Below are 12,307 nucleotides of genomic sequence, written 5' to 3'. Positions count from 1 at the left end.
ACTCAGATACTCATCAACTAAACATTAGAACTGTCAAGAAATGTGATCTACAGGAAGTGTCTTTGAATGTATGCCAATATGTCAGAAACTGACAGCCTCTCAGATACAGTGCCTACTGTAGATCTGTCCTTGAAAACAAGAAACATCTATTCAACCAGAACGCTACATTGATGAGGGTGATGAGATCAGAAGTGGAAAAATCATTCAAGCTAACAAGTGGAGCACAAATGAACAGCTTAGTGCAACTGTAGAAGAGACACAAACAGAATTAAAACATTTTAAGTAACCTTTAGTCTAGTTTACTCTAGTCTCTCATTCAGCAGACAGAGAGAGGTGCAAGCTTTGAGATGTGATAAAAAAGTAACCCATCAACATAACATACAAAAGAAAATGTGCAACCCTATAATGTGAAACTGTGATATCAACCTTAAATTCCTGTGCCTTTAAATATTAATATGACTTTAAACCCACAAAAACAGATTTTTTGGACATCACAGCCTTTTAAGCTGATATGGCAAAATTGTTTACAAACCACTGCTTATTTACACGCCCAGCAGTTACGGAGCAACATTATCATTCATTTGGGGTAGTGTTTCTGTCCACTTGATGAATTTAAGTCCAATACTCACTCTCCTTCAGCTCTGTTTTTGATCAAGTCCTGAGGGGAATATTTGGCTCTTTAGCTGCTAAATGGTCCACCGTGTTCACCAGTGAGCCGCTAATTGTATCTGTTTGCAGTTTGGAGCTGAGCAGGTAGTGTACAGTGGGTTTTTAGAGGTTTTTCTCTGAAAACAGCTGCCTGCTGCAGCTGAAAACGATGCTATGAGAGCGGCGAGAGTGAATCACAACAGTAAAGTTGTGGGCTGGACAGCTAAACAATGAGCTGAAAATCGCGATAAAGCTCCATAAAGCCAAGGGGAGCTGCAGAGTGATAATTCTCTGTAGGTTTATCGCTACGAGCAAAGGCTCTCACATTACTCTTCATTTGAGGCATTGTTATTATAAAAAATATAGTTCATGGCTGCTTTAATGTTTAATGGCTGTATTTGGTTCTTCATGGCCCATGAAATAAAAACATAAACAAAAGCAAGTTTCAATCTTAACACGATACCAGGCTAAACTTAAAGAGGGGTAAGTAGGCCAGTGTGTTAGCCAAGCTAAAAGCTAACGCGACCAGGCCAGCTATTCCATCACTCTTTCTGGTCAACGTTCACTCATTGGATAAGAAAATGGATCTGACCCAAGTGAGACTGAGCGTTCATCAGGAGATGAGGAACTGTTGAGTTTTTCTCCTGAGAGAAAGTTGGCTAAACAGCAATATGCCGAATTCGGCAAACCAGAGGAGGTAGACTCTGCATATAATCATCTTTAATAAAAATGATTGGTTCCTTTGATGTCTGACATATGAAATCCTGCCTGACTAAATCCACGTTTTTGAGACGGTCCTTGGTAAACTGCAGTTTCAAAGCAGAAATGCTCAGCCATGGTGTTGACTGCTTATTTCACTCCTGATATGTCTTGTGACATTAGAAGAACACAGGGCCACGGGGGGAGGGTTCAGTATGTGAAGTTTCGTGTCACCTTTATGTTGTTCAAGAGTGGCAACTGAATGTAAATATACAGTTCTATACAGTAATTGGTGCAATGTATACTAGTGATTATAGTCATGGCTGCAAAGTCAAATCTAACAACAAAGAAAATTTGGCTCATTTCAGTAAACTGATTATCCAGAACAAGAGCTCTGGGACGTCTTCAGCTCATCTCACATGTAATAACAGTAGCGATATTTATAACTGTAGTTACTGCTTATTGCTTTACCAATCATATCAGTTGATATCACAGTTTCCATTAAGAGCTATTTGTACATGTGCAATCGCTATTTTTTTGTTTCAGATCACTGTAATATTATGTCCTCAAAGTATTAAGTGATGGAGTTTTTGTCCTCTAGTAGCACTGTAGAGATGTTTTTGATGAGTGGGTCGCCTATTGTTGAGGACTCATGCTCACGGGTGACATGATACACATTCCAGCCAATGATTCACACTATTCCACTCATCTACAGGTGGCTGTAATGCACCAACAAAGGCAAGGAAGAAGACTGTAAGCTAGTAAACATGGATGTTCGATACAATACAGGATTCAAACTTGTAAGAAAAATGGGCTTTGCAAATGTTACATGATGAAGGAAATTGATTTGGTGTGTTTATCAAGGATACACACACACAATGAGTTTAGAAAGGCCAAAGACACAGTATGAATCAACAAATACTCCTGCCTTGCACTCAAAATCAATGCAAGCTGCACTGATTGTGCAAACCCCACCATCTCCAAGGCTGCATACACATAAATACAGAAGGGCCCAAACACAACAAGCTACAATCACACCTTCCAGTCAGCTGACCGATGCGTAATGGAATCTCTCAGCAGAGGTTTCAAGAGCGCACTGCATATGCTGTGAGATATAAATCAAGACATGGTGAGTCATAGTCAAACAGACACAGTCATGTCAAATAAGGCTGAGATCTATCAGTCACAAGTGATTCACTTTGCCCAGAAACACCGGCAGACAATTCACACTAACACAACACCTCCGGGGAGGGAAGCAGAGAGGCGGGATCAAGAATCTCTTCTTCAAGGTGCCATTTCTTCAAGATAAATGAAAGAAAAGCCAACAGTTCTGCTGCTGTTCTGTACTGTACATATTTAGACAATGTACATTTCTCTTTTGCTTGTGCATTTTTAGCTTTTAACCCAGATTTTAGGTGATCTGCTCTGTATATCTACAGTAGAACTGCCCTGCTGCCAATAGCTATATAATGAAATGAATATTACAGATGGGCAACAAGTACACAAGTCTTTCTGCTGCACTCCAGAGGCTTGCTGCCTGGGACGGCCACAGTTCAAATTACAGACATGCCCGGAATTTTCCAAAACAAGTCTGAGCGCCGAACAACTGAGATGTGTTTAGAAAACCAACATGGGCAACAATGTAAACAACCCACTGTGACACGTACCACAAAATATTTATTTTGGAGTAAAAAAAAAATATGTGAAATGCTCCACTTCAGTTCAGGGTGCAAAGAACTATAAATCAGATGACCCCTTACTCAGACACTTGACCCCTTGGAAACCAAAAGATGTCACAGGGAGATATGTATGTTAAACATGCACACTTAGCCTTAAAATAATTATAACTGGTATTTCATTTTTGGCCCAAGAAATCTGGCACATCCCTATGTGGGCAGATTTTTGTCCTCACTATGTGGCGAATACATAACACACATACACACAACCCTAAACACACATGCACAGGAGTGTACTCTCACCTCAAAGTCCTGTCAGGCGGAAAGAGCATGAAAATTTGATGTCCTTTCTCATGCCTCTCCCCGTGTTTCTTTAATAAATATTTCATTCTAGCTCATTTTTTAACTAAAGGTGTAGTGGGGGAAGAACAGGAGAGCAGGTTAGGTAGTTAATTCTGAATCTTTGCCAATTAGGATTAGAAAAATCATTAAATCTTTTGTTTTCTTCAGTATGATTCTCAGCTGTTAGATATTGTATAAGTTCAGGGTAAGTATTAACGGTGTAGTCTGCATTTTTATAACCTTTGTTAGGATTTACACCAATTAAAGACCATCAACATGACACGAAGCAGCATGATGGACAGTATTTGATTTGTCTATCATCAGTTACGTTCCTCTGCGAACATCATGTCTATCAAAAGACATGATGCCCAAAAGAGGAAGTCCTCAGCAGTGAGTCATCCTGTCTCATCCTGTCTTGTAATTATTTATCCATCCGGTGTATATATTTGGGTCTCTTGCACAATCCAGTTCTACATTCTGAATAGAGTGCAAGCAACTTGATCAGCACATTCTTTTAAAGGATATTACATTTTTTAGGATCATCATAAATTACTTCCTAGTTTCTGATTTCAAAACATCAACAGCTTCCCCAAATTTGTCCAATTTGTTCCACACATACGCACAGACATTATGCGTCAAACATGTGCTTGGTTGTGTCTCTAACAAGCATACAGAATTATGGCTTGATTTAAAAAAAACAAAAAATACATAAAGAACACATAAAGAATGTTTTAGCACAGAATGCGGAGTATTATCATGTTGTGGTTGTGAATCAATTTGTCACTGTGACTTCACTGTTATGGCACAGTGTGAAGATTTCAGGGTGGGAACTGTAAGTAAGTAAGCATCAAATAGAGCAATAGAGATCTAGTCAGACTTACAGTATGCTGCCCACTCCCCTTTCTTTCAAACAGACAGCATGTACTAGCACATTATCATTCAACTGAACACTCGTTTACACTCAAATTAACAAACATGCATGTGTCCCTGTATGGTGAGGATGTGTGTGACAGTGATACTGTACCTCTGCAGTGTGGTCCCTCATCCCAGCCGTCAGTACAGTCTGGAACTCCATTGCACAGTTTACTCATGTGGATGCAGAGCTCTGTTCCTCCACACTGGTACTCATTTGGAGGGCAGTGTGATACGGCACTGTGTGGACCTGAGTAAGACAAACACAAATATGGTCAACTGTAAAATGTCCATTTTGCTAATAGATGTCCAATATCATATTATAATAGTAAAATTAAGCCAATTTCCCAGTTAATGAACACCCTCAGAAACACTGTGTTTTCTCTTAAGAATCCGTTGGTTCTGTTTTTACCTGTGTATTAGTCTACATGCATTGCATCAATAAAATTAGAGACTACAGATAATCCAACACATCATTCCTGCAAGATGGCTACATATATTTGTGGATGATATTATTGGAAATCACTGACGACACGTCTCCACTTCCTACCGCTATGCAAAAGTGAAGCCAAAATATCTCATTTCCAGGAGCTGGCATCTTGCCTGTGTGACGTCATTTGGAGCCGGAGTCTGCGCAGTTGAGTCGGCCACCTGACAAAGGTTTGTGAGCAACTGTCACAGCTTTCAATCATGACATCAAACCCCCTTCTTTATATCGTCAAATAACTAATTAAAAACAAACTTACCAGAAAAATGAGCGCTTATACAAACATCACCACTATAAGAATTACCTAAAATGACAGAAACTGTCTTTGGGAAAAATTTATTTGACCTGTACTTTGAAGTTTTTAGTTTGGCTCACATCTCATCCGCTAACACGGAGGGGGTGGGATTTATGACCTATACTGCAGCCAGCCACCAGGGGGCTTGTTTTGACTTCACGTTTGAGGAGCTGTCATGACATTCATATTTATATACAGTCAATGGTGGTAATAATCAACCCAATAATCTAACACAAATAAAGATTCTTCCTTAGTTGCTTCTAGGTCATAATTGTGTAAAAAAGTGAAAGATGCAAAATTTACAAAACATACTTTGGTTTGATTTTGGAGAAGTCCGTGTGAGACTAAAGTCACAAACATTGTTTTTTGTGCTTGGGTTTGCAATAAGAGCCAGTCTCAGCAGGCAGAAACACAAGCACAATGTATTGCAAAATTGGATACCAAAATTGCACTGCAGCACCTTATCTGTGAACACAGGACCAGCTGTGCCACTCCAACAAACCCGGTTGCAAGAGATTTGTTCAGACCCATGAAGGCCTGCACTGTACAGTCTCATGTATCCATGATTTCCTAAAGATTGATCTTACTCTGAGATCTACCTTCATCTCCATCCATTTTGTCTTGACTATAAACTGTATAGGAGAAATACTTTAAAATCAATCTTTATGAAATGCTGCCCTTTTATTCTGCTAGCGGATGACAGATTTTCTGACAGACAGCGGGCACTGTGTGCAGCTGACAACATATTTGTCAGACCCCCCTCATTGTTAGTACAGGAGCAACACAGAAATGTTTTCCTACCATCTCCCCTGGTGAGTGCACATCACACCATCTATTCCTTAATATTTGTTGATGGCACCATCGAGGTGGGTCTCAGATACAAGGTAACATGCAGTGCCTGTGCAGAAAGCAATCTGGCTCTGACCACACTAATAACAGGTGTAATAACACATGAAATGAAGACAGACTTCCAAATGCTCACTTTTCCTGGAAATCAATGGGCCAACTTAGTTTACATACTGGCATATTCAATGGAAAACCCATTAAATATTATCAACCAATTAATTACAGGGGACATCAACCAACGGATGAGCAAACTGGTATAATCCCTCTTTCTCCTGTTCTAAGGACAAGCTCAAATGTGTAGTCACCACAAACAAGCTAACCCCTCATCAAGGAAATGCATCTGTACAGAAATTGCTTGTTGGGTGGATACAAATAACTTCCACCTAGGAGGTTTCTCCCAGCCTATCCTGCAAAGGGGCTTTTAACTCTTCCCTGTCACCCAACTAAACGCACAACCATTAACCACTTCACAATTGCACACTGACACTGGAAAGACCCTGTCACTTTACACTCTACACTTTATAGCCTCTGTATTCTGTAACCATCACATTCATGTTCTTCATGGTCCAGGCACTATGTGTCAGTACAGAGAGATAAAGTGATTTGGTCCACTGTATATGATGCAGTAATATCCTTTACACCAGGGTTTCCTACAGCCTCACTTGAAGTGAAGAACCACCACAACAAATGTCAGAGGAAATTATTGCACTTTTATGACATATTAGCACATAATTTCAGGGAAAAGAGTAGGCACATTATACCATGAGTGAGGAAATTGTTTAGATAATTGCCCAGTGACTAAAATGATACTGAGACAAGCAATGGCATATTAATGCACAGGCTTACCGGGAGACCAGAGGCCTCATGAGACATGAGCTTAAAAAACAAAACAAAAAACCAATAACACAGTAACACAGTAAACACAACGTAGGAGAGTAAGCTACCTGCGATGCGGGGGTGGACATGATGAGGAGTGAATCCTCTTGCTGTGCTTCAACACTCTTTGTATAAACAATATTTATGTCACTACATCGTGTTTGAACATGGCGATGCGGTACCAAGCAGTAGCAAAAGTTTTCATCCAGCTTGATGGCTAGCTGCGTTTGCTTGTCAAAGACAATAAAGACATCAAAAAAGGCAACAAAAATATCACATGGACTTGGAGGAGGACTTTGTGGCAGAAGTGATTCAATTTCAGGAGTTTGTACGCAATGAGGTGAACACATTGGCAGTTGAACTGCTCAAATTTAAAGAAAACTGCAGATGGACATACATCTATGCATCTTCCTTACCATTCAAGTTACCAATGCAAACAGAGAGTGATCTTTCTCTAAACTTCCCTTTGTTAAAAATAGACTGCAGTCAACTATGCAGCAAGAAAGACTGAGCCACCTCACCCTAGTGTCAATCGAGCGTGATGTTCTTTGGACGTTCTTTTTAAAGACACAAATTGGCAGAGGCTGGTCTACGACCAGAGCTGCAGGGCCCTCAAATGCCGGAGTCTGTTCAGGAGGCATGAGTGTGAACAGGAGAAACTGAGAGAGGTAATGTGATTTCCTGACATTACGTAACATACTGTACTGAGTAACCAAGACTATGAAGAATTCACAAAATCAGATAACAGAATTTTGGATATTGTGTACGTGTTTTCAGAAGATTTTTGAACAGAACATTTTGGCAAATTATCATTGTCAGTGAGGATATATTGACCAAATCAAGACCTTATTTGTCAGAAAACTTAGTTCCCATATATGGATGAATCTGATTGATTAAAATATCAGTGATAAGGCTGCAACTAACAAATATTTATTTTCATTATGAAACAGAAAACCAGCAAAACTTCACATTGGGAACCTGAAAACAACAAAGATTTGGGATTTGCCAAGCTTCTCTATCCCAGTTAGAAGTTTCCCTCATGAGTTTTTAAAAGTTGGAAAAACCCTGTACACTGTGTACTATCTTGTTCTTGTACACAACCTAAAGGGAAATGCACAACCATGTCTGGCAAAATGTGTTGTCAATCTGGTATGTTTTATGTGTCTGCAAGAACATCTAGCAGTCAAATTCATCCCATGTATCAGACAAAGCTCTAATTCTAAAATGATGTCCTTTGTTCAAGGAAAACATGGAAGCTTGATTGCCTCCCTTCATGTCTTTTTTGCCAGGTGTTTAGTTCTTTTACCTTGTTTCCTAAGACTTCTTCCCTTCCCCCCTACATCCATCATGGATTTTCCTCTCGCCAACTTAACAGGCACAACCACAAGGCAGAAATCCAAAGAACCATTGTGGCAGCAAAAAATGGCCACGAGGGAAAACTAGCAGGAACTACAAACACACCATTATCCTAGCTGGGACTAGCCAAATGAGTACCTTCACTACATCTACATCTACATCCCAGAGACAAAACACCAACAGTAATCACACCAGTGTGGTGGTATATGCAGACTTGGTACCGTAGTATTTGCTAAGAGAGAACTTTGGGATTGCTGGGAAAGTAAACATACTCATCTCAGGTGAATATGAGTTTGGCCAATAGTACTCCCTCCAAGACACTAAATCTATGTAGCTTTAACTCAATATAGTGAATATACAGCTAAAAACCTTTAACAAAGCAGAGAGGAGATCTTAATGATCTTATTACTGAACTATTTTTCTTGGATGCAGTTTCTTGCCTTGTGACTCTGACTAGACTTCCATCCACAAAAAGACTAATGACTCAGCACAACTTCTGTCCTCAAGTCCAACCAGTCTATGTGTTGCCCATGACCCTGTGCTGTTTATCTCCCAACAGCTGTCACCACTGTGCAAGTCTATGGGCTATGACATTACTGATGAACAATATACCCCTCAAAGACAGTAATTGAATTGTATTTTTAGCACAATACTTCACTTAATAACAGTGCTAACCCTATACAATAGTTGTTTTGCTTGTTGTTCTGTTGTATGTGTTCAGAAGTTCAGAAGATGTTCAAAAGAGATTAACCATTAACCATAACTGTATTGTGTTATCACAATACTCACATTGCTTTTATGCTCAGTAGAATATAAAATTTCACTTGTAGGATATTTGTCTGTTCCCAACATGTGTGTTGCATCATCTGTTTGCATTTGAACCATGGCAGACAGTGGGATGTTTCTCATAAAGAGATAAGACATTTTTGGATATATGCTTATTCACTTTCTTGCTGAGAGTTAGATAATAAGATTGATATCACTTTCATGTCTGTGTGCCAACTATGAAGCTCTAGCCAGGAGGCGGTTAGCTTAGCTTAGCATAAAGACTGGAAGCAGAGGGAAACAGCTAGCCTGGCTCTGTCCAAAGTTCAAATATCTGCTTACCAGCGCCTCTAAAGTTCACCAACACTTTGCATCTACCAAAACCAAAAAGTAAAAACATGAACTTGTGGCTTTTTACAGGAAGTTACATACTGTAACTGAGTCTTAGCGACCAGTTGTCTGGCCATCTAATGGTGATGGCAAGACTCCAGGAAGTCACTGCTCATGGCAAGTGGTACAAATTAGTGAGCTTTAGATGTACTGGTGAGAGGATTTTGTTACTTTTCGACAGAGTCAGGCTAGCTGTCTCCCCGCTTCCAGTCTGTATGCTAAGCTAAGGGCCTCCCAGCTCTAGCTCTATAATTAGCAAACAGATGTGTGAGTAGTAACATAATCTTCTCATCTGACACTTGGCAGGAAATCAATTTAGTATTTTTCCCCATTCTTTCCAATTCCACTGCCTACTTGCAGTGACAGAACTGATATCATGGCAAATTAAAAACAAACACATTAAAGTGCACTGATAGATCATTTGTCTACTTCGCTGTCTGTTTTCGTTAAGTGAACACTAGAAAAAGATGCAGCAGGATGCACTAACTTTCTTCTTTTGTTTTGATGCATAAACTTTAAACTGATGACTCCTCCACAGGGCTCATCTTTCTCAGTCCATGTGGAAAGTCAAACTGTTTCCCGTCTCTCCTCCTACTCACTCTCTCTTCTTCTTTATCTCCTCCCATCAACATCTGTTGACCCATTTACAGTAAGTGAGTAAGAGGGAGGGCAACGTGTGGAAAATGAACACAGTAAGAAACAAAGTAAGAAAGAGAAAAATGCAAGAAAAAACAGAGGGAGAGACACATAAGACCAAGTGGAACACCTCATCCACAGGAAGTGGACGCAGCCCCACAAGGCTCCATTCTTGTGCAAGCTGGCAGTGGTTGGCGAGGCCGCAGTGGAAAAGGCATTGCTAATTTGAATTAAACAGGGTCTTTTATTCAACATTCCTCTACTGTGAATGAGCCAGGTTAGCAGGCCCAAAACTTTTTTTTTTTTTTTTTTGCTTTGAGAAAATACTCTTGCTCTTTTTCAGCGGTTCACTTGTGAACAGCTAACTTGTCAGTGAGAAAGATCAACACTGGCTGAGTGGTACGACTTCAATTATCCTGTTCTTTAAATCAATTAGGGCATCTAGGGAAAAGGAAAATGATCCTGATGTCACCATCATTGATCCACACAGGCTATCCTTGTGACAGTGCCAGCAATTGAAAAGTGAGGCTGGACATTTGACTATTCTTTTCCTATGGAGAACCAGAGGTTGTTCCAAAGCTTTATTTCTCTGCCACAGACGTCACAGAGACGTCAGCAGATACCAGGACCAATTTCACTTCCTTCATACAGTAGGTCTGTCAGACTCCACAAATCTGTCTGTAGGATGTACAAACATACAGAATCAAACAGCTTCAACCTTACTTTAAATTTAAAGTTGGAGAGCAATAAAGGCGTTATTACTATTCATATTTTAGTGGATATTTCTCTCTAAAGAAGCAGTATTATCACATGATGGATTTTTTTTTTCCTATAGGCAACCAAGTCACCATTAGAGCCAAACAAAGCCTTTCTTCTCTAAGCATCTATCAAAACAAGATTGCGGCATGGTGGATTTCAGACACCTTGCACGAGTGGAGTCTTTAAGCCGCTACACATAGAGGTAGATCACATGCACTTTTCCAGTCCAAAGGAGTGAGGACAGAGGGGGTGGGGGGGGACAAGAGAACTAAGGCCATTGTTTGATCACACAAATCGGCTGTGGCCCCCCTACAAAGCAGGCTGAGCTGCAGTGTTGTAAGCGGTGTCACGTGCAAACCCTGACCTGAACTGTGGCACGGCCACATGGAGGGAGTGATGAAAGGGGAGCTGGCACTTTATAATTACAGTGCTGTTTTTATGATTCATATTTTGAAGACACGTTGTCCTTAGTTTTTGTATTTGCTCATACTTTTCTAGCTCTTGAGTTGTTTTCTTTCACAAATAACATTTTTGCAGTATTATTCATCTTGGAAACTGTCTCTTCATCTGTGTTTCCTCTCCTCTCTAACAGAGAAGCTGAGGGAGTCAAGATCTGGGTCTGGATCAGACTGTTACTGAGCCCAAAGCTTGTTAGGCTGTGGGGATTTTCCATTCACTAGTTCATGCTTCCCTTCCATACGCTAGTCAACACAATGCTTATTCAACCAATGAAAACACACAAACAAATAACAAGATGCTGTCAGTGCTGAACATAAAAGGGACTTTATGTGGGCCAGAATGAGGCCTACTGCAGAGAGCAACGAGGCTACCCACCGCCTTGAGTTTATTGTAAATGCTACAGATGCTTCGGCATATAAAAACAATGGCAGATGCATGCATATCCAGACAGCACATTCTACTAACATTAGATAATTAATTAAAAATAATCCTGCAACTTTTTACAGACATCAACCATTCAGATGCAGATGAATAATTGAATTAGTTGCTCCATAAATATATCTCATGAATAAATAGTGTTGCACCAGTTACTGCCAGCAGCTCTTAACGACATACTGGGTTTCTCTGACCACTCATGACCGTGTCCTCACAGACCGGCTGACCCTTTCTGTGATGCTCTTGGCCCACATGACACATTCTTGAACAGAGCACCCGAATCCTGACCCACAGCCTCGAGGGACCGCTTGACCCGCCCTCCCCGTCCCCCCGCCAAAGAAACAAAACTCCAAACAACTAGGACGCAGCACTGAAAAACAAAACGCAGCAACACCAGCGTTTCATTTAGGCTGACAGAGGACGGAGTGACTAACAAGGGAGTTTGTTTTTTGATGCTGCTAGTCGACATAGCCTTGTCAAAAAGATCACAAGCAACATAAGAGCAGGCACTGCAACAGCTAGCAGCTGAGTGCTGTAAGTAGCATGTCTGCACCTCAGCACTGTTTATTTCTGACAGCTATCCTATAAACACTTCACTCTCCAGGTGAAAAACAAGACATTAACCTGCCACTCCAAACACACCTGCTGCTGCCTCACAAATACAACAGTAGATTTGTTTTCAGCTTTCCTCTGTCCAGTCAATCATATCTATAAATGCATTTTATT

General features: G+C 40.4%; 1 protein-coding gene across 2 annotated transcripts in view; it reads right to left on the bottom strand.

The window, feature by feature from the left end:
* LOC121894735 (low-density lipoprotein receptor-related protein 1-like) overlaps positions 1 to 12,307 on the bottom strand; it is a 98,693-nt gene that overhangs the window by 64,922 nt on the left and 21,464 nt on the right. For both annotated transcript variants that reach the window (XM_042407546.1, XM_042407548.1), the window contains exon 3: positions 4,390 to 4,527. In XM_042407546.1, the coding sequence (XP_042263480.1) occupies positions 4,390 to 4,527 (138 nt within the window). The remainder of the gene's footprint in view (positions 1 to 4,389; positions 4,528 to 12,307) is intronic.

This window comes from Thunnus maccoyii, chromosome 3, assembly GCF_910596095.1.
Source record: "Thunnus maccoyii chromosome 3, fThuMac1.1, whole genome shotgun sequence".
Classification (NCBI taxonomy): Eukaryota; Metazoa; Chordata; class Actinopteri; order Scombriformes; family Scombridae; genus Thunnus; species Thunnus maccoyii.
This window is presented reverse-complemented; position numbering and strand designations above follow the sequence as displayed.